Source organism: Narcine bancroftii, chromosome 5 (assembly GCF_036971445.1).
Source record: "Narcine bancroftii isolate sNarBan1 chromosome 5, sNarBan1.hap1, whole genome shotgun sequence".
In the NCBI taxonomy this organism is placed as follows: Eukaryota; Metazoa; Chordata; class Chondrichthyes; order Torpediniformes; family Narcinidae; genus Narcine; species Narcine bancroftii.
The window spans coordinates 99,584,592-99,608,620 of NC_091473.1; the positions used below are offsets into that span (position 1 = coordinate 99,584,592).

Here is a 24,029-nt window from a genome sequence, read left to right on the forward strand (position 1 = left end):
CTCTCGGACCGAATCATGTCCATGCGACTCCCACTTCAAAACAAGCGTCACATCACCCTCATCAGTGTCTATGCTCCAACCCTCCAGGCGGAACCAGCAGAAAAGAACAAGTTCTACACCGACCTGCGCAACCTCATCCAACGTACCCCTACAGCCGACAAGGTTGTCATCCTGGGCGACTTCAACGCTCGTGTCGGCAAAGACTCAGAAACCTGGCCAGGAATCCTGGGCAAGCATGGCGTCGGCAAGTGCAACGACAATGGGCGCCTCCTGTTGGAGCTCTGCGCAGAACAGCGACTTGTCATTACAAACACCCTTTTTCAGCAGAGGGACAGCCTTAAGACCACCTGGATGCATCCCCGATCCAAACACTGGCACCTCCTGGACTACATCCTGGTGCGAGAAAGTGACAAACAAGATGTGCTCCACACCAGGGTCATGCCTAGCGCGGAATGCCACACTGACCACCGGCTGGTTCGCTGCAAGCTCAACCTTCACTTCAAGCCAAAGCCCAGGAACACTAAAGCCCCCAGAAAGAGGTTCAATGTTGGAAACCTGCAGTCAGACGAAGCGAGAGGAAACTTCCAGGCAAACCTCAAAGCAAAGCTCGACATTGCAACCCGCCTCACGGACCCGTCCCCTGAAACCCTCTGGGATCAGTTGAAGACTACCATACTGCAATCCACTGAAGAGGTACTGGGCTTCTCCTCCAGGAAAAACAAGGACTGGTTTGACGAAAACAGCCAGGAAATCCAGGAGCTGCTGGCAAAGAAGCGAGCTGCCCACCAGGCTCACCTTACAAAGCCGTCCTGTCCAGAGAAGAAACAAGCCTTCCGTCGCGCATACAGCCATCTTCAGCGCAAACTCCGGGAGATCCAAAATGAGTGGTGGACTAGCCTCGCCAAACGAACACAGCTCAGCGCGGACATTGGCGACTTCAGGGGTTTCTACGAGGCTCTAAAGGCTGTGTACGGCCCCTCACCCCAAGTCCAAAGCCCGCTGCGCAGCTCAGACGGCAAAGTCCTCCTCAGCGACAAGATCTCCATCCTCAACCGATGGTCAGAACACTTCCAATCTCTTTTCAGTGCCAACCGCTCAGTCCAAGATTCCGCCCTGCTCCAGCTCCCTCAACAGCCCCTAAGGCTAGAGCTGGATGAGGTTCCCACCCTGGATGAGACATATAAGGCAATCGAACAACTGAAAAGTGGCAAAGCAGCAGGTATGGATGGAATCCCCCCAGAAGTCTGGAAGGCTGGCGGCAAAACTCCGCATGCCAAACTGCATGAGTTTTTCAAGCTTTGTTGGGACCAAGGTAAACTGCCTCAGGATCTTCGTGATGCCACCATCAGCACCCTGTACAAAAACAAAGGCGAGAAATCAGACTGCTCAAACTACAGGGGAATCACGTTGCTCTCCATTGCAGGCAAAATCTTCGCTAGGATTCTACTAAATAGAATAATACCTAGTGTCGCCGAGAATATTCTCCCAGAATCACAGTGCGGCTTTCGCGCAAACAGAGGAACCACTGACATGGTCTTTGCCCTCAGACAGCTCCAAGAAAAGTGCAGAGAACAAAACAAAGGACTCTACATCACCTTTGTTGACCTCACCAAAGCCTTCGACACCGTGAGCAGGAAAGGGCTTTGGCAAATACTAGAGCGCATCGGATGTCCCCCAAAGTTCCTCAACATGATTATCCAACTGCACGAAAACCAACAAGGTCGGGTCAGATACAGCAATGAGCTCTCTGACCCCTTCTCCATTAACAATGGCGTGAAGCAAGGCTGTGTTCTCGCACCAACCCTCTTTTCAATCTTCTTCAGCATGATGCTGAACCAAGCCATGAAAGACCCCAACAATGAAGACGCTGTTTACATCCGGTACCGCACGGATGGCAGTCTCTTCAATCTGAGGCGCCTGCAAGCTCACACCAAGACACAAGAGAAACTTGTCCGTGAACTACTCTTTGCAGATGATGCCGCTTTAGTTGCCCATTCAGAGCCAGCTCTTCAGCGCTTGACGTCCTGCTTTGCGGAAACTGCCAAAATGTTTGGCCTGGAAGTCAGCCTGAAGAAAACTGAGGTCCTCCATCAGCCAGCTCCCCACCATGACTACCAGCCCCCATCACATCTCGGGCACACAAAACTCAAAACGGTCAACCAGTTTACCTATCTCGGCTGCACCATTTCATCAGATGCAAGGATCGACAATGAGATAGACAACAGACTCGCCAAGGCAAATAGCGCCTTTGGAAGACTACACAAAAGAGTCTGGAAAAACAACCAAATGAAAAACCTCACAAAGATAAGCGTATACAGAGCCGTTGTCATACCCACACTCCTGTTCGGCTCCGAATCATGGGTCCTCTACCGGCACCACCTACGGCTCAGAGAACGCTTCCACCAGCGTTGTCTCCGCTCCATCCTCAACATCCATTGGAGCGCTTACACCCCTAACGTCGAAGTACTCGAGATGGCAGAGGTCGACAGCATCGAGTCCACGCTGCTGAAGATCCAGCTGCGCTGGATGGGTCACGTCTCCAGAATGGAGGACCATCGCCTTCCCAAGATCGTGTTATATGGCGAGCTCTCCACTGGCCACCGTGACAGAGGTGCACCAAAGAAAAGGTACAAGGACTGCCTAAAGAAATCTCTTGGTGCCTGCCACATTGACCACCGCCAGTGGGCTGATAACGCCTCAAACCGTGCATCTTGGCGCCTCACAGTTTGGCGGGCAGCAACCTCCTTTGAAGAAGACCGCAGAGCCCACCTCACTGACAAAAGGCAAAGGAGGAAAAACCCAACACCCAACCCCAACCAACCAATTTTCCCTTGCAACCGCTGCAATCGTGTCTGCCTGTCCCGCATCGGACTTGTCAGCCACAAACGAGCCTGCAGCTGACGTGGACTTTTCACCCCCTCCATAAATCTTCGTCCGCGAAGCCAAGCCAAAGATTAATAGGGACCCAACACAACTATCAAGAAAAAGATTTAAGTTTAAGAAACTAAGAGATCATCAGCATTAATGTTGAAATATTGAACAGATTTAAAAAAAACATGGTACAATGTCCATAGATAGCAAAAATAAACGAGTTCATAGTTAAGGAGATAGTTTATATTGAAAATAATGCTGAATTTGAGAAACAAATGGAAACAGTTCTATGAGTATTGATTGAAGACGCAGTTTTAGATCATTCTGATGTACTACATATACGTGGACGTTTGTGTGCACATTTGCGTGCATGTTTATTGTTAATTAGATAACCACCAATGAGAACCCAATCTGGAAGACCAAGAAGAAATAACGTACAGCACAATAGATAAACAAAATTTTTTTTCCTAAAATCAACATTATCACTTGCCTTAGGGAGAGTTTGTACTTCTCCATTATCCAGCGTGCTTTATCTATCAACTGTACCCATAAAGGCTCTTCATTCAACTGTTTCAGCTCACACTTGTATGGAAGGCCTACATTAATAGAAAATAGAGGTTCAAAACCCTATCTACAGTTCTACACATCAGTAAATTTTATTGGACATCAAAGAATTAATTTTGCTTAAAGTGAAGAGGGTGAGAATACAAGTTTAAATAGAAACTGATTGTACCATGATCCACAAAATGCCTATCACTATATATTAATTATAGGGTAAATGTCAGACAATGTCAGTGAAAATGGATATTCATGAAGCATTGCAATTCCTCTCTCCAAGTGTGAAGATTGAATGTGAAATATAGATGAGGAAGAGGGGACAGAGAGGTGAGATACAACAAGTATCATCTTGTCTGCCTGAGAGAAGTCATAAAATGTTCTCAACTTACGGAAACTGCCATCTGCACTGAGTTCTTCACTAACGATAAGACACGTAACCTGGGAATAAGGCAAAGAGTTGCGACTGTTGTAAGGACTGATGATCATTCCAACGAATTGAGCTCCTCCACGTGAAAAATAATTCTGAAATAGAGAGGAACGAGGATCCTGTAATTAGACTCTACACACAAAAAATGGGAGAATTATGTATTTCACACACTCCATGAAATACTTTAGAGGATATTGGGGGAAAAAAATTATTTGTAGAATATTTTTTTATGAATACAATACAACTCCGATTATCTGAAATCCTCATTTATCCAAATTTAAAAAAAATTAGGATAAATGAGGATATCCAAATCAAATCAGAAATCCACATTTATCCAAAATTTTTTTGGAGCCAAACTGATCAGGGACCTCAGGCTGCTGGCAGCAGCGGGGACCTCTGGCTCCTGGCGGGGCATGGACCTCAAACTCCCCGGCAGAAACCTCAGGCTCCCATCACGAATGGGATCTTGGTGGGGACGTGTCGGTGATCAATGGAGATGAGCATTTTATTTGGTGAGAATTAAACATTATTTTAATGCTTAAAAAGCCTGCCCCTGTTGGTTAAACATTGTTCCAAGTGATTTGCTGTTGCTACTGGGCTGTTTTTCAGAAATGCCCAGTTCTCCGAAAAAAAGTTTATCCGACATAGACCTGGTCCCAACCATTTTGGATAATTGAAGTTGTACTGTACTTCAATATGAAAGTTGAGTTTTTGTAGAGTGCCATGAATCAGAAACATAATTTTAAATCTTAGCCTTGTTATGCATTTACAATTCAATCCACCACAGAACTGCAAATAATTTAACACAGAGCAAGAACACCATAAGGAATTGGACATTTCTCCAGACTCTTTGTTACGTTGACACAGTGCAATTGGATGTGTTGTCCCAAATGTCTGAATTCTCCCCTGACTGTGTCAAGTTTCTGGAGTGAGAATTATTTTTGGCAGCCGTTTTGTCCTGTGCCTGAGGATGTGCTTGGAGAAAGAGCAGAAATAACTGAGATGACCTTCAGGGGCCTGCTGTCTCATTAAGAATTAAAACATTTTTTAAAAAGTGACAATTCTTTTGACAGTGCTATTTATCTACAGATGACCATTGCATACTTTGAAAATTTAAATAAACCCTTGGTGCCCAAAACCATACTGGACACCAAAGATGAATTGGCATGTAGAACTAATGATGACTTGCTACAATTGTAGAGACTGATTATCATATATATAAAAAAGACAGCTCCTTAAATGAAAAGTAAAAGTAATTGCGGTGAGGTTTTGTCCCCATTAGCTGGAGTACGACTCCTTAGCAAACTGAGTGCACAATGAAATGTTTCAGGTCTTATACTTGGCTGGTAATGGTTAAGTACTTATGCAATGACTTCTAAACAATCCCTGAAGTTTGGCTACTGTGATGGATCCCACTTTGAATTTTGAAATAACCTACAATCTCTAAGTTCCAGTGCAACCTAGGTGCAAGTTCTCCATTCTTTGCATAAAATAGAATGTCAAAAATGCCAAAATAATGGAATGATCAACTGCCAATTTCCCAAGCTTCATTACAGCTAATAATTTATAATCTAGCTGAATATGTCTGTGCATTGAAACAGGAAATGGAAAAGCTAATGGTATTTTCAAGCATATAACTATTAAACATTATGGCACAGAAACAGGCCATTCGGCCCTTCTAGACTGTGCTGCCTGGACCCATTGACCTGCACCCAGTCCATAGCCCTTCATACCCATCGTATTCATGTACCTATCTCAATTTTTCTTAAATATGAAAATTGTGACTGATTCGCCACTTCAGCTGGCAGCTGATACCATATTCCCACAACTCTCTGTGTGAAAAAATTCCCCCTAAACTGTTCCCCTTTCACCCCTAACTCATGTCCTCAGGTTTGTATTTCACCTACCCTCAGAAAAAGTCTATCTACATTTACTCTGTCTATCCCCCTCATAATTTTAAATATTTCTATCATTCTTCTATGCTCCAGGGAATTAAGTCCTAACATGCTTATAATTTCCCTGTAACCCAGTTCCTGAAGTTACAGCAACATCTTAGTAAATCTTCTCTGCACACCACCCAGCACATGCCCTGTTCTAACTGCTGCCATCAGGAAAGAAGTATAGGTGCCACAAGTCTTGCACCTCCAGGTTCAGTAACAGCTGCTACCCCTCTACCATCAGACTCCTCAATATCATTCCTGCAGTTAGTTGAGCAAAACTGCACACAATACTCCAAATGTCATCAATGTCTTAACTTTACCATAACATCCCAACTCCTAAACTCAATACTTTGATTTATGAAGGCCAATATGCAAAGGCTCTCTTTACAACCCTATCTACCTTTGACACCACTTTCAGGAAATTATGTATCTGCATTCCCAGATTCCTCTGTTCTACTGCACTCCTCAGTGTCCTACCATGTACATCCTACCTTGGTTTGTCCTTCCAAAATGCAACAACTGACACTTCATTAAATTCCATCTGCCATTTTTCAGCCCATATTTCTAGCTGGTCCAGATCCCTCTGCAAGCATTGAAAGACTTCTTCGTTGTCCATAACACCCCAATCTTTGTGTTATTTGCAAACTTGCTGATCCAATTTACCACATTATCATCCAGATCATTAACATAGATGACAAATAACAATGGTCCCAGCACCGATCCCTGAGGTACTCCATTAATCAGACCTCCAGTCTGATAAGCATTCAACCACAACCACTCTCTGGCTTCGCCTGCATAGCTAATATTGAATCCAGTTTACTACCTCACCATGGATACTGAGAGTTTGAAACAGGCTCTGATAGCTCAGTGCTTAGAACATTGGCCTTGTAAACCAGGGGTCACAAGTTTGTTTCTCGTTGGGGCCTCATTTCTGTGAGGAGTACTGGACAAAGTGGCGACTCTGCCTTCCTTACGATAGACAAAATTAAAGAATTTCATGTATGTTACATTCTAAATGTAGTATTACGTGACAATAATAAAACCTTTATCTTCCTGTCTAACCTCCCATGTAAATCCTTGTCAAAGGCCATGTAGGCAACATCCAAAACTTTTCCTTCATCAACTTACCTGATAAGCTCCTCGAAAAACCCCATAAGATTCATTAGTCTGGTATGGGAACACATATAGCCCTGAACGTAAAGCCCTCCAAAAAGTAGTGGACACAGCCCAGGATGTCACAGGCAAAATCCTCCCTACTATTGAATACATCTACAGGGAACACTGTCTTCAGAGAACAAGAGCAATCATCAAAGACCCTCACCACCCAGCACACATCCTGTTCTCACTGCTGCCATCAGGAAAGAGGTATAGGTGCCACAAGACTCGCACCATCAGGTCAGGAACAGCTGCTACCCCTCTACCATCAGAGTCCTCAATGATGAACTCAATCAAAGACTCATTTAAGGACTCTTATTTGTGCAATTTATTGATTTTCTTTTTGATCTCTCTGTATTGCACAGTTTGTTTACATTCGTTATTTATTTACAGTTCTTTGCTTACATGTTTATGCTGCGTACATTTTTTTTGCACTCCCAATTAGTGGAAATTCTACCGCGCCCGCAAGAAAAAAGGCATCATGCATGTACTCTGACAATAAATGTGAAATCTAAACATGACCTACCATGCACAAAGCCAATGTTGACTATCTGTAATCTTTTAGGACACCTTCCAATAATTTACCTACTACGGACTTTAGGCTCAGTGGCATATAATTTCCTGGGTTACTTTTGGAGTCTTTTTTAAACAAAGGAACAATGTGAGCTACCCTCCAATCCTCTGGGACCTCACCTTTGGCTAAAGACATTAAATATTTTTGCCAGGGCCCCTGCTATTTTTACATTAGCCTCCCTCAAGGTCAGAGGGAATATCTTGACAGTCCCTGGGGATTTATCCACCCTTATTTGCTTTAGCTCAGCAAACACCTCCTCCTCTTTAATATGTATGGGTTCCATGATCCCACTGCTTGTTTCACTTACTTCCCTAGAATTTGTGCTCGTTTCCTGAGTAAATCCTGATGCATAAGCAAAAAAACCATTTAGATCTCTCCCATCTCTTCTGGCTCCATACATAGTTGCCCACTCTAATCTTCAAGATTACCAATTTTGTCCCGTACTATCCTTTTGCTCTTAATATACCTGTAGAAACCCTTAGGATTTTCCTTGCTTATCTGCAAAAGCAACTTCATGTCTTTTTTTTTTCCCACACCTGATTTCCTTCAGGGAAGCGGGGGATTAGCGCAGGGCACCAGAAAACGGGGAGACCATCCCTGTCTGAGAAAAAGAAGCAGAGGAGACAATCGACAGGACGGTAGCCACAGTGGTGGACCAGTGAGGGATTCTACTATTGAAGGAGAGTTGTTAGCAACACAAGTCGAGGAACCCCTTCTGGTAACTGACTCGAGACTGGATGAAGGGGTATCAGATATCAGAACTGGAATGTGAGAGGGTGCTAAGGGTGCTGAAGCGTTCCTGATCATGTCAGAGGTTCGGATCTGGAGCCTGGGCTACTCTGGACTGTGTGACTGCAGGGCTGTGGAAATGCTGGAGGTGAATTCACGGACAGTGACTCTGAGGAGACTCTTTTGCTTCTATTTCTCTGATTTTAAGAGGTGCTTCAGGCAATTTCTGCAGATGACGAATCTGTCTGCCGTATGGCAGACAAAAACAAATTCGGTGTATTATTGCACTGTCTTTATTACATGACAATAAATTGAATCTTGATGGAATGAAATTGCTCAGAGATTTTGAAAAATGGCAAAATAAATCTTACTTATTGTATCTCTTTTGTCTGGGATACATATTAGTTACTGAAATGTGGAATGTGAGAAACAGATTCCTATTCCGTTAACATTAAAAACAAATGAGAAAACAACCTACATCTTCAAAACTATTATATTAATCTCTCTCTCTTTAAATTGTGAATCTTGGCTGATTTTTTACCTGATATTTAGCTTGAGTATCAATGTCTCTTAAAGAAGGATTAGGATCAAAAGCAGGATGTGAATGGTACCATCCAACAATGCTGTATCCTCTTCCAGCGAGAGCCTCGGATGCTTGTGTCTGTGACACTGGGTCCATTTCACACTGAAGTCCTGTACTCAAGCTATTGCATGGTTCTGCAACACAGATCTGTAAAGAAATAATCCATTATTTTACATAAACTTCTTCACCACATGGTAAAAATAATTTTCCTATCATTGCAATACTGTTTTATTATTATTTTCATAAATTAGCAATTATTTTTCAATTAATAGAGCCTTCATCATTATGCGACATGATGCTAGTTTGGTGCCCATTTTTAATGATATTTTGTCAGACTGCTTGCTAAAACAGCTGCTGCAAAATGATACATTAAATTTAAACAGACCATTATAAGAATATGCATGCAAGATGAAGCCACAAAAAGTGAAGTAGGGGAAGGAGGTAACAATTGAAATAAATTTGGTTTGAAGGCTCAGAGCTATATAGCAATGGTCAGTGTGTTGGGAACAATTAGCAAAAGTCTACAATCAAAGAAAATTATTTTTTCAAGAAACATGGAAATGAAGTTATTGACACAAGCATTTGATGTTGTAATGAGAGAGTAATCAATACTGGCTGGAGCCTGAAATTTCCAATTTCATGGAAATACAGAGGAGAATTGCTCTGAATGCACATTGTTTGCACATTCATACTCTGCTCAACACTTAACAGGTAATGTAAATCACTGCTTTAGTGAAAGTGTGTTTTAACTTTAGAAGGTTAAGTAAATAATTTAAAAATACTTGTCTCCACTATTGAAACTTTTTTACCCAGCACCAACTGTAAATATTATCCATGTTTTAGAATGATTGTCACTTTCTATACAGGATAATTCAATCTGCATAACTATCTATTAATTAATTTATTTATTTTTACAATAGTACCTGTTTGGCTGCAGCAAATAAGAATTTTAGTGCATGTGAACATTAAACTCATTATCATTATCAAATAATACTTTTACCAATAAAATATCTAGTCTTATCACTGACAATCCCATAGTATCTTACATCTCCACAATGCCTTGGCAATGGGAGGGGAAAAGAGAGACAAATACATAGTAATCAAAATCCTGCTTACCTCCAACACTCCCTTTCCTGAAGAATATCTCCCACCTAATAGGCCAATTACTTCTGCCATGGACACGTGAGCATGCTAAATCAGAGTAAATAACATTATTTCTAACTGACAGAAGTATTATAACTGGAATACTTCCATACTAATGTCTTTAAGATTTTTTTAAAAGATATATTACTTATTTTGTGCTCTCACTTTCAAAACTTCCTCTAAGACTTCTATAATATTATGGTCTAATATGCCACTTCATTGCAAATGCATTACAAATCTATGCACAAATTGTTGGTCAAATCTCCAAAGAAAACTGGAGGCAAAAAAGGAGAATTCTTTTTTTTTGTTAACTAAAAGATGGTCTTCAGCTGAATATTCCTTTAAATGTGAAAAACTAAAACACAAGAAAAAAAATGTAACTGAGGACTTTGTTACAATGCCATAACCAAATTATATTTTAAAAGCTGTAGGAGATTCAATAAAAAAACTCCAAAGAACAACATATTTGAAGGATGGCACAATCTATTCTGCTCTGACTAGTCAACTGGGATTTGATTTTGATTTATGGTTTCAGAGAGGCTGTCTGTTTGTATCTTTACCTGCATAATTTTGTGACAATACACAATTGGTGTCTTTATTCAAGACTTCAACTTTAGAGTTTACAACACAGAAAAGGGTAATTCAGCCTTACAACAAGAGCAACTTGCTATTCACGTAGCACAAAATATGCTGAATTTTCCCAAAATACTTACCATGGCACAGAACTGAATGAGATAGCCCTTGAGCAGCAAAGCTGGTGCCATTACAAGAAATCTTCAGTTTTACCACTCACTCCTTTAAATGTACTTTTTTAGATGATCCAATGTCATCTCATGCCCAAACCCTTAAATCTCTGTCCCCTAGTTCTTGCAGTAACATCTGTTAGGAATAGCTTTAGTCAACTGAATTTAGACCAATCATAATCTTTCACAGCTCAATCAAATTTTCTTCCATCCCCCTCTACTTTAATAAAAATAACAGATTCTCTGACCTAACCTTTCAACTAAAATACATAATTCCTTCAACCATTCTTGAAAATCTCCTTGTTTAAAAAAGACTCAAAGGATTGTCACTTTCTAAAAAAAAATTTGGCGAACAGAACTGAACCAATGCTTTAATTCCAGTGCAATTACTGTCTATAAATATTTCACATCATCTCCTTACTTATATATTCAATAATTACACACTATTTTGAAGTCCAAGACTGATTATGCTTTTCTAATTAGTACCTAAAAATGTTCTGGCACTATATATCATTACACTTTTCTGTATTAAATGCCACTTGCCAAATGACTACACATTCAGTAAACCACTCCAGGTTTCTGGTATCACCTTCACGAACTGCCATTCCTCCAAGTAAATTTCACATTTTCATTCCATGTTCTAGTATTCAAATTACTTATGTCCACAAATAAAATGAGGATCCAGTTGATGACTCTGAATGACTCAGTTTTCTATCATCCCCATTCTTAAAAAAGTTATTTGCCAGACTTGCTGCTTTCCATGCAGCTTCCCATCTCCTGTGCCAGAGCAACATACTCTGTTTGCTTTTAAAATCAACATGCTATTTTAGCAAATATATTTCAAGTATGATTGCATGAATTCCTACAGTCATAAATTAGTTCGCTGTAAAATTAATGTATGATCTTCTATTTGTCCATTTTTCTATCATTTATAACATTTTTAGTGCCAATGACAGCATTTTGTATGTCATTTGGTCACAAAATGTGTTCCCAGGTTGAGCATTCTGTTTTGTATATTTACGTGAAACAGGCTCAACATTTAACTTCACAATTTTTTAAACATTCAGGCATTTCTTTATCACAATTTTACCAATTTTACAACTACACAATTAACACACCACTGCAGATAAGACCAAACTTATAAATGTTTATGAATAATCCTGGCTTTAAAATGTAATTGAAATTTCAATATTGCATCAGACAAAATTGTAGGATATTGACATTTTACATTATTATTTTTTTCCTGGAGAATGTATTAACCACAGATAATGTTATAAGTCTGCTGTTAATTATATTGAATAGATTATGTTCCTTAATTCATAAACTGATAGCAATATGAATTTGAAAAGACAAAAACACTTTAAATAGTCATTATTCTTGCTTACCATATCCATCACGAGCAATGCCTCCACAGCTACCTTCACCTGAAAAGGCTCCTGCAATGACAAGCCATATACCAACAAATATACCAGAATTATTGTACATTTTAAAAATGTAACTAATGTTCTTTGTTATCTTTAGTTGAAAAAAAGTCCAAATTCATACCAATTTGTCTTCACTGAAGCAGAGACATGGGATCAGCTGGAAAGGATCAAAAGAGCTAAGGAGAAAATGAGACAAAGGTTTGAAGCTTTGTGTTAGAGCGAGGGGAAGCAATACTTGAATGAAGAAAACAGAATTTTAGTTTGCATCTGTGAATTTTTAGTGTTCTGGCTTTCTGCAGATGACTCAGTGGGAAATCTTACAGATTATAATGATTTTAGGGGGACATTTGGCTGCTCAAACCTTTACGCAGAGGTTCTCTGAGGAGGTCTGATTATAAGTGAAGACTGACTCACACAATTATCCCAATGTAGCTTGGTAACTTCTGGTTGCAAATTAGATAATCTTCAGAGGGAGCGGAAAAGTCTGGAGTAACTGCCCACATTATAGTAATGAAGTAACCCTTCAGTTTAAAAAAAATTCTTGCACTACCATGTTTGATTTCATTTCCCTTTGTAGATGCCCTATCCTCTATGTAGAAGGTTTATAAACAAAAGTAATTTAGGCACTTCATTTGATCCTGATTTGTTTGAATTCATCAGCCTTATGTTTCATCAGGCAGTCTTCCTAAGGGCCCAGCAAAAAGACCAAAGAGAAAGTAGTCACTGGCAGGAATGAAGGCTGTTAAGAATGAGTCCTGCTCTTACCACCCAAACCCATCAGATTCAGAGTTTAAAACAAAACTTGCCTTTTAACTGTCACTTTTATGTGATATGATGGCAAGAGGAGCATTTTCTGGCACAAAGCTCATTCAGAAACAAAACTTCATGGACTTAAAGATAGGCATCCAGTCCAGCTAGAAATAAGATGTTTCTAATCAGTTCTTGCTACATCTGTGAGAGTTTAATAAGAATTCTGACGAGAAGAACCGAATCTGTTGTTCGTCTAAATATCTAACTTAAAGAATTCACCAAAAGCAATTTTTAATCATTTATGAAATATTGTTTGCAATTATCTGGAAAATATCAATGATTCTAAAATATTTAAGAAGAGGTTTGGAATTAAATTTACCTTTGATAAATGGCTAATTAAAATTAAAGCTACATCCAAATGGGGACCAAAAGACTTGTTAGATACACAAAAACCAAATATTTTGATCAGCTATTTTAAGCCAAATTGGTGGTGTTGGTGAAAAAATTAAGAGAGGAAATGTGTTAGTCTAGTTGTAGTACTTGAAGGGTCCATACCTCTTTGATTGACGTGGTCCTCTTGCTGGTTTTGAATATTTGTTTAACTCTTCCTTGTGCCTTTTGGCCAATTCTTCTGCTGTGAGATGCTATAAATTCATAACAGATATACAAAGATATCCACTTATACCCACAGATATTCTAAGATAGCAATCTGACCGTGAAAACTGTAAATACTAACAGCAAACACAAAGCATTGGAGAACACAAATGGTCAATGCCATATTTGGATTGGGGGCCTTGAAATGTTAACTGTTTTTCTTTCCACAAATGCTGCCTTATGTTTCCAGCATTTGCAGTTTTCTATATTTTCATCTGTGATATTGGGAAGTTTAAAAGCATTGGGATAGCATTATGATTGAATCCATTATTTTACTGATGATGAGATACGTAATTTGTTGAATTTACATTTAAAAAAAAATGGTCAGATATACATATCCAATCTTCCAAAATGTCAAGAATGTACTAATTTTGTAATCAAAGTATTTGTTAAGTCAGTTGGCATGGTGCATAAAGCAGTTCTTCAACATCACAGATAGTATGATATTAAGGCCAGAAATCGAAGAACTCAAGAATGACATGTTCACTGTTTATTTTATTACAGTTCAATACTAAGTTCTACAGATAGATCATAATGAATCTCATATAATTGCTGTTACGTGCAGCACATCTGCACTGAGGACACAAATGTAACAAGACACTATGGTGGTGAGAGTATTAACTGCATTCAGTTACATCCACGAGAATGTGACCTGCACCCTGATTTAATCGCTCTTTTAGAATTTCAAAATAGCCCTCAAGTTCTTACAACTGTACAAATTGAGAAGGAAGGAAACCCTAGTGCTCTGTCAACCCAAATTGTGCTATTTAAAGGGGCCATCAATTATTCATGTAGTTCTTTGATATCTTCTGGCTTTTTTAAGATGGTTAAAATTGAAATCATCTATATACCTTAGAATGGCAGGTGATGCCAAATCGGTGAAACAAATTATGAATAACTACACGCTAAGTGTCAATCCCTGAGGTGCAGGTACAAGTCTTTTATCTGAAATTCTGAAAACCAAAAACCTCTGAAACTGAACATTTTTTTTCGTCTGCACACCAAAGCTCACATTTGGCAGCAAACATGACCCGATGTGACCCATGCTCACCACACACTTAAATATGCCATGACGGTTTGTGTCAGTAATTAGTCGAACCCTAGGGAATCCTTACTTTATGGGTGCCAGAGGAATAAACAGAGTCCAGTGCCTTTGATTCGCTGTATAAGGACATCCAATCTGTCATACAGTCCAACGACCCCCCCCCCCCCCCACCGTCGCAACCCAGCACCCCCCACCCCCTGTCCAGAGACTATTCTAGTTGGAGAGTCTTGGTTCTTCATAAATCTGAAATCAACAATTAATAGTAACGCTGTTACTATTATTCAATTACCTGAAAAATTCCAAATTCCGAAAAGTGTCTGGTCCAAGGATTTCGGATAAAAGGTTTCGGATATTCATCACAGCTTCCCAACCAGAGAAGAAACTGTTTATTTAAACTATTTTGTATTGTTTCTCAACTCGCAATCCACTTTAGTGCCTTGTGATTCAAATCAAGCTTGCTCTTGTTTTCTTGGTTAAGAGTCACAAAATATTTGATCTAATCATAAGCTAGCATTTTTTTGTTCCATTCTACAGATTAGAATGGAAATAGCATGCATCCTGTTTACAGGATCAATTGACACCACTTAAATCTTGAACATATTGACAACAACGTCCATGCTAAAGTCACTGCCTGTTTCTCACCACCATTTTCTGTTTTCAATATTAAATACACCATCTTTATATCTGGAAATTTACTCTGACCCAATTCTCACTTTATATACTCATGTAATAGTTGATTCTGTGTAATAGTCAATGCCCCTCCTCCTCCTTTTTAGGCCCAAAAATCGTGTGTTTATTTGAAACTTTTTAATTTATTAATTTCCTCAACTTTTTTTTTGCTTTTTTTTGTTCCAGGTTAATTGAATTCTGGATAATGGGGAATTTACTGTACCTCAAAAGTTTGTCCCTCCAGATCCTTTGCATCACGCCAGTTCCCCCATGAATCTCGCACACGTCGCCTTCTTGTACGCTAAAACAAGAAATGACGACAGGTAAAATGATATCCTACATTATAGTTGTAAAAAGCTGTAAATTACCTGGCAGGGGTCTAAAGTCACATGCATATGTTCCCCAGTGACAATATTTTAATCACTGTGGCAGCCTGTCCTTTTTGCTAAGGCAATAAGTCAGTCAACAGGATAAGTCCTCACAATTAATACAGAAATTGCTATCAAATATTTTTGCACAAGCTGGGACAGGAAAATAAAAATGATCAGTTCGAGGAAGCATGTCTTGGAGGATCTGAGTTATCTAACACTGGAAATAAATAATCTTTTAAAATTCTAATAGGTTGAAAGGACCATAAAACACTGGCGTATAGCTTTAATGCTCTGTGGCACTAAGTATGAAACCACATACAATACGAACAAAACAAGACTTCGGTCACTATGGGTGTTTTGACAGTAATTTTGGGCATCCTTTATAAGTAGCTGCAAAAGCATTGAAGAAATAAAATGAGTGATGATTATTTATAATGGATTTCTTTTCGCTGGAATAAAAATTGTGAATTCTCAAAGTAATGAAAAATATTGAAACAGTAAATAGTCAACCCCAATCATTCACAAATCACATGTAATTCAAAGGTAAAAGACTAAAAGTAACAGCGAATTTTAAAAAATACTGGAAAGGAAAGAATGTAAATGTAGTAGAAAGTATATAAATCTAAATATCATGGGAAATGGGTTGGTATCATGTTTGGACTAGAGAGCTTGAACAATATTTAGCAATCTTCCACATCAAGTTCTGTGATTTAGATCTTTCAAAGGAGCTTGGCAAAAAAATGTTTCCTAGGTGAGAACACAAGTGAGTTCAAACCCATAAATTCCTGTGAAAGGACCAAACTTATTCATGGTAGGTCTAACTGTTTCTAAACTACATTTAATACACTATAATGTTCCTTGATTGGTTTCTAGTTTACTATGGAACTATGAATATTATGAAGGAGTGGAACAATGATGTGAATGGCCCCTATGCTGTTCAGTCCACTGATTTATAAAGATATGTTTGAACTCATTTTATTTGATAGTTTCATGCAAAATGCTTCTGCAGTAGGATGCTTCAATTCTCATCTGTATTTGACTCACCATTGACTGCAATCTCTGAGCAAGCACATACGTCTGTACACTCTCCTTCCCTTCTTCTCTACTGCGCGTTCGATCTGCAGGCCGTGGTCGATTATATACTGCCTGTTCTATTAAAAGGAAAAGTACTAAGTAATTCTACTGTTAACACATTAACTATATTTTATAGAACTATAATGTTCAGTTCAGATTTTCATTTTTGTGGAATTTCAATGACAATTAAAATAAAATCTGTTTGTAAAGGAATCGATATATATTAGCAGTAATTTTCACGAATTCCATATCACCTATAAAATTAAAACAGCTTATTATGTGGTAAAGTACAAGATCAAAATAACAACCATCCACCATATCATAATGTTGCACGTTCTCAAACATAGAAACAAAGGACATTGAAAGAGAGAAGGGGGTTAAACATAACCAGATTCCTCTTTCTGATTGTTATTCACTGCTGGTCATTAATAAAGGCAAATTTGTCCAAAAACATAGAACATACTAAGAGTCATGAAATAAAACATCAGAAATAAGTCAGTTGTGGGAGTTATATTAATGGATTAATATACTTTGCTTTTAGTTGGGAAGAGTGAGGAGAAAAATACAGTACTAAAAGGTTACTTTTTCCAATGATTTTTAACATACAGTAAAACTTGAATAATCAAGCATTCTTGGGACTTGGCGGCACAGAACATCAGAATTTCTGGACTAACAGATACTATTCCAATTAGTAACCCAACATAATTGTAACCCACATTTTTGGATGTTAAACGGGGTGGTGTAATAATTTTTTTTAGTGAACTTGGTAAATTCAAAGAACTGCTGGAAATGGGGTCATAGTAAATTTAAAAGAAATGCAAGAATGGTGACGTGTTGAGTTCACAATTAGCATGGGACCAAGTCCACAGTGAGTTGGCTAAGTGTGTTTAAAACAGGGCCTCAGTAAGTTTAAAGGAAGCATGAGAGATGGGGGCTGGGTGATCTTAAGGAGAGTGAGAAACCAGGCTTGTTGAGTTTATTGGGACCATGGGAAACTCACCTGGCGAGCCACATGCCAAGCCATCAGGATTTCTGGACAACTAAACAATGAATTATTGGAGTTCTACCAATTGAAGGTGGGACATTAGCACGAGATCACAATAATGTTGCCCACTTCTAGTGATACATCTCTAATGCAGGATTTAGTCATTGTATTTACTCTTGGTTTATTTAACCATTTGAAAGTTAATATATTCTGATAACATGGCTCTTCAATGAACTTTAGTTCCAAAAATCAACTGTTGGAATGTCCAATGCAAGTTTCAACTGTGGATACTGAGATGTGGGATAAAACACAAATAATAAGTAATAATATTTAACTCAAGCACTTTAAGGACTTGAATGCAAAATTACTGAATCTTTAGTTTAAAGTAACTTTCCTGACAAAACAGTCTCTCTCCAGACCATAGTGCACCCACAAAAACACAAAATACACAGTACATAAAGATCACATAAATAATCAAAATGAATATATATATAAATATTTGGGATGATTGTCATAGTTCATGAATCTCTCAGGCTGTGAGAAGCTACTCTCCAGCCTGGGAGTAGGTTGAAGATACTGTGTGCTGGATGGAAAGTGTCTTCGGTAATTCATTGAGCCCTCTTTAGACAGCACTCACAGTAAATGCTGTCTGTACAGGAAAGGGAGACACCAGTAATCCTCTCAGCTGCATTAATGATCCTCTGTTTAGACTTCCAGTCTGATGCTTTGCAGCTACCGTACTAGCAAGACAGAACCCTCTCAATAGTTCTCCTGTAAAAGGATGACTATATTGGGACCAGTAGCCTTGCCATCCTCAGACCCCTTCAGAAATGTAGGCACTGCTGCACCTTCCTGACTAATGAGGAAGCATTGTGAGTCCAGGATAGATCATCCCCTATATGCACACCAAGGAACTTTGTGCTCTCTGCTCTTCCATGATGGAATCATTGATGTGCAGCGGAGAATGATTGACCATAGAATAACAGATGTATTGAATAAATATCTTCAATATCTGTTTAATTTCCACGAATATGTATAAAACCAATCCAATAGATATTAAAATACAGTGAAACCTCGTTAGAAAGCAATTCATTAATCTGTGGAATCGCTTATAGCGTGGGTGTCTGTGGACCCTAAACATTGATTTTAGGATGCCAGGCTAACAGTGGCGAACAGCCACAAACTCAAACATGGTTTCTTATGACTAATTTACAAGATGTGTATATTAATATGTGGAGTTTAAAAGTCTTAAAGATCTCATTATAGGGTTTGAGTCACAGTATTCTGTTTTCCTGCTTCCTGAATAATGACATATATGCATCTGTTCCACGACTCGTCTGTAATGAGGTATGAAATCTTGGACCCCAACTACGGCATTCTAACGAGGTTTTACTGTAGTTACAGTATTGAGAGTTATGAGGTCCAGCTGATGGATGTGTTAATACAATAAACTGCTGAGTTGGTAAAACATGAAAGGAGGCAGCTAATTGCTGATATGACTGTAAAAATAGAGAAACTTCAAAACAACCACATCACCTTAGATTAAACTAGAAATAAACGTCAGTAACATGTAAAATTAGGTGGGCACTCCAGTTTTTGCTTTGAGTTAATAGTAGAGAGAAACTCTCCAAATCTGAATCAGACTTATTATAACACAGAGCTTTATATATCTATTAACTGTTACCAACAATGACTTTGTATTTTCCAACTCAACAGGGGGGCCATGGCACATTTAAGAGGGACCACGGACTGAAATCATAAAATAATTTTGTTTCTTATGTAGTTGGTAGGAGAAAAATACAGAAGAAACCAACTACACAACTGCTTCACAAGGAAGGAGGCTTAAGCTTTGAGCAAAGACATAAGAGAACCATAGCAAAAAAAAAAGTTGAGAAAGACTGGTGTAGACAGGGTATCAAAAACAAAGAAGTGATAAGTGGCTCTGCAATATCATTTGATTGTGTAAAAACTGAGCAATCATATTTCATAACTGCTCACACTAATCATCCGAGACTCTCAGATGTACAAAACAATATTTATTCATTTATTTGTATAGATGAAATACTTGTCCTTCAGAATCAGAATTTATTGACATGAGCTAGTCACGAAATTTGTTGTTTTGCGGCACCATCACAGTGTAAATATTGCATATATATTGTTTCGGTATGTATGTTATGCCTGCACATTATGCACTGAGGACCAGATAATGCTGTTTCGTCAAGTTGTACAATCAGATGACAATAAACTTGACTTGATCCAAAAAAAAATCAGTATTTTGGGAGTCACTATCCTATTTCAAGTACATTTCAAGAATTCTCTATTTGTAATCAGGTTTTCTTTAATCTCTAACAAAGTCTCAGTTCTTGGCACCTTATGTAACGCACACAACTGTAGCACCTAATTGCTGCACTGTTCAGCCCTTCACAGGAGCATGCCAGAAACTGAGTTATAGCACCACCTAAAGGAAAAATGAGATGTTGCTGCAGATACCCAGGCAAAAAGATTTTCTGGATTGCTTTTCAACTTGTCAATATATTATTGGGATAGTGGGACAAGAGGAGAAGAGTTCAGGAAACTCACGTTAGCGTACTGCATCAGTTAATGGCTTTGTGATAGTGTTTTTTAAAATCATTCCTAGCAACTAGGTTGACTGGGTGTAATGATAATTTGTATGTCTCAATTCTTTCAATTATATACCATCCATCCGCATTGCAAATAACACTCTTGAAGTCAGCAGTGTGTGACAATAATCATGTGCGTGATAACCCAAAACCTATCTTGACAATTCTCGTGGTTGAAAAAAAATATGTAAGAAAAATAAGGGTTTTGAGTTGTGAGGTTGGGATGGGTTAAATGGTCAGCACAAGACCATGGGCCAAAGGTCTTGCACTGTATTGCACTGTTCTATCAAAAGTCTTTTTGTGGTACATCTTTTTGTGGTACATAGAAGAATGTGATGTGTCCAATGGAGCATGAGTATTGCACATTGCTGCTGAGGATGTGACATTATTGCAAGGTTTTTTTTCAGCTCCATCAATTGATCTCCCTTCCCCTGCATCATTTGCTGCTTCATGCATCTTCTGATGCATCTTCTGAGGACTCCTCGGACAATACACCAGCTCAGAAAATCAGCCTTCAATAGGATTGTTTGGAATGATTTTCATCAGGCGACTCACACATTGTTAGTGTTGATTCTCACAGGGCTCTAAGAGATCTTGGAACTCAATGGTCTCTGGTTAAAAGTGTGTCATCAGTCATCAGTCAGAAGAGTGATCTGAGTCGTCTAACAGAAACACTGCTTAGGACACAGATGGTGACACACACAGGTGATTGTAGATGATGGAACCTGGAGCAAACAAAACAATATGCTGGAGGAAGTCAGTAGGTCGAGCAGCATCAGTGGGAAAAGTTTTCTCCAATTCCCATCCTTTTGACACTCATCCTAGCTGGGAGATCATGGAAGGTGCTGCAATGCAGCTTGTAAATCGCACAATTTGCTGCTACTAAGCGTTTGTAGTAGAGGGAGTAAATGGACCAATAACTGTAGGAGAGAGTAGAGAGCACCAAGTTCCTTGGAGTCTACTTAATGAATGACCTATCATGGACACACAACATCTCCTCTCTTGTCAGGATGGTGCAACAGTGACTGCAGTTCCTGAGGAGACTGAAGCCGGCAAGGCTACTGGCCACCACCATGTCAATCTTCTACAGAAGTTCTACCGAGGCCAGCTGCATCAGTGTGGTATGGTTGCTGCAGAGAAATAAATTGGAGGTCAATCCACAGGACCAAAAGATTGGCAGAGAGGATTTACCGGGATCATTGTCTGAAGAGGGTGAGCAAAATCATTGAGGATCCTTTCCACCCTGAACACAGCATCTTTCAGCTGCTCTGATTGGAGATACAGGAGTATCAGAGCTAGTACCACCAAGCTGAGGAACAGCATCCCCCACAGGCAGTGAGAATGCTGAATGACCAAAGGAACTGGTCATACTAATCATCCAAGACTCTCATATTTACAAAACTATATTTATTTATTTGTTTGTATAGATGAACACTTGTCCTGCATATGTATTGTTTGTCTATATGTGTGTTATGTCTGGATATGTGTCAGCACGTTTTGCATCAAGGATTGGAGAATGCTACATACAGACTTTTTTCTCTTGAATATATATAGTCTCATTTTCTCCCCTTTTTTCCCCTCCCTTCCCTCCCTCCCTTTCCCTCCTTTCCATTTATTCAAAGTTCAATCTATAAGAATCATTAAATCTGTTAAACAATGTTGTCACTTAATAAAATAAACAAGAAATTTTTATCTTTTACTTTTATATACTGAGTCAGTTTATTTTGTTGTCTTCTGTCATTTTAGGTGGTGGAGGTTCATGGTAGGATTTCTCTATTGTATTTCATGTATGGTTCCCATATTTGTTCGAATATTGTGATGTTATTTCTTAAATTATATGTTATTTTTTCTAATGGAATACATTTATTTATTTATATGTTCCATTGTTGTATTCTCAAGTTGTCTTCTAATTTCCAGGTTGACATAATACATTTTTTTGCTACAGCTAGGGCTATCATAATAAATCTTTTCTGTGCTCCATCCAAATCGAGTCCAAATTCTTTATTTCTTGTATTACTTAGAAGGAAGATCTCTGGGTTTTTTGGTATATTGCTTTTTGTGATTTTATTTAATATCTGGTTTAGATCTTCCCAAAATTTTTCCACTTTCTCACATGTCCAAATTGCATGTATTGTTGTTCCCGTTTCCTTTTTACAGCAAAAACATCTGTCTGATACTGTTGGGCCCCATTTATTTAACTTTTGAGGTGTGATGTATAGCCTGTGTATCCAGTTATATTGTATCATGCGTAACCTCGTGTTTATTGTATTTCTCATGGTTCCGGAGCATAGCTTTTCCCATGTTTCATTCTTTATCTTTATGTTTAGATCTTGTTCCCATTTTTGTTTAGGTTTACAGCTTGTTTCCTCGTTCTCCTTTTCTTGCAATTTGATGTACATGTTTGTTATAAATTTTTTAATAATCATTGTGTCTGTAATCACATATTCAAAATTGCTTCCTTCTGGTAACCTCAGACTGTTTCCCAATTTGTCCTTCAAGTAGGTTTTCAGTTGGTGGTATGCAAACCTTGCATCGTGAGTTATATATTTGTCCTTCATTTGTTCAAAAGATAATAATTTATTTCCCGAAAAACAATTTTCTATTCTTTTGATCCCTTTTCTCTCCCATTCTCTGAAGGTTTATTGTGTAAAAAAAAAAATTAAAAATGGATTGGAGAATGCTGTTATGTCGGTTGTACTTGTGCAATCAGATGACAATAAATTTTATATGACTGCTCTTGAAGCTGGATGGACAATATTCCATTACACTCCTGACTTGAGCCTCGTAAGACTTGAGCCTTGTAAGACTTGAGCCTTGTAAGACTTGAGCCTTGTAAGACTTGAGCCTTGTAAGACTTGAGCCTTGTAAGACTTGAGCCTTGTAAGACTTGAGCCTTGTAAGACTTGAGCCTTGTAAGACTTGAGCCTTGTAAGACTTGAGCCTTGTAAGACTTGAGCCTTGTAAGACTTGAGCCTTGTAAGACTTGAGCCTTGTAAGACTTGAGCCTTGTAAATGGTGGACAGCCTTTGGGGAGATAGGAGATGAGTTACTCGTCCAAGATTCTGAGCCTCTGACCTGCTCTTGTAGCCAGCCCCATTGTGTCCAGTTTAGGTTCTAATCAATAGCACTGTCAGTCTGACACTTGTGTGGTAAGAATGCAGTTGTTCAAATGGGTATATACTTGGGTGTTTTACACAGTAGATTAAGTTTCCATTATGTTATCTCATCTCAATACGATTTGTTCCTATTACTCTCTCCTCTTGTTTATGCTGTAAAACAAGACATGAATTGGCATCCAACATTAGAGACCTGTGAATGGTTTGTGCTAGGGTGTTGACTGGGGACTGTGGGCCTGCAGGGGAAGGGAGATCAATTGATGGAGCTGAAAAAAACCTTGCAATAATGTCACATCCTCAGCAGCAATGTGCAATACTCATGCTCCACTGGACACATCACATTCTTCTATGTACCACAAAAAGATGCCCTGTCTGATAAGGTAGTACAGGCAAGCACTCACAACATTTAAGAAGCATCTGGACAAAGCAGGGGATTGTTGACAATGGTCCAAATGCTGGTTAAGGGAATTAGTACAAATAGATACTTGATGGTCAGCATGAAAAAGGTGGGCTGATGGGCTTTTTTGCTCAGCTCTATGATGCCACATGCCAATTTTTTGCTGTTGCCAGACCACTTCAGCCTTGAGATTACTTGAA

General features: G+C 38.9%; 1 protein-coding gene across 5 annotated transcripts in view; it reads right to left on the reverse strand.

Annotated features, from left to right (window-relative positions):
• The window catches only part of mysm1 (Myb-like, SWIRM and MPN domains 1), a 107,221-nt gene that overhangs the window by 39,815 nt on the left and 43,377 nt on the right, over window positions 1–24,029 (reverse strand). For all 5 annotated transcript variants that reach the window (XM_069938499.1, XM_069938501.1, XM_069938498.1 and 2 more), the window contains 9 exons: window positions 16,681–16,787; window positions 15,489–15,566; window positions 13,453–13,541; window positions 12,269–12,323; window positions 12,109–12,159; window positions 9,954–10,028; window positions 8,796–8,984; window positions 3,819–3,951; window positions 3,362–3,467 (listed from right to left, as the gene is read on the reverse strand). In XM_069938499.1, coding sequence (XP_069794600.1) covers window positions 3,362–3,467; window positions 3,819–3,951; window positions 8,796–8,984; window positions 9,954–10,028; window positions 12,109–12,159; window positions 12,269–12,323; window positions 13,453–13,541; window positions 15,489–15,566; window positions 16,681–16,787 — 883 coding nt within the window. The remainder of the gene's footprint in view (window positions 1–3,361; window positions 3,468–3,818; window positions 3,952–8,795; window positions 8,985–9,953; window positions 10,029–12,108; window positions 12,160–12,268; window positions 12,324–13,452; window positions 13,542–15,488; window positions 15,567–16,680; window positions 16,788–24,029) is intronic.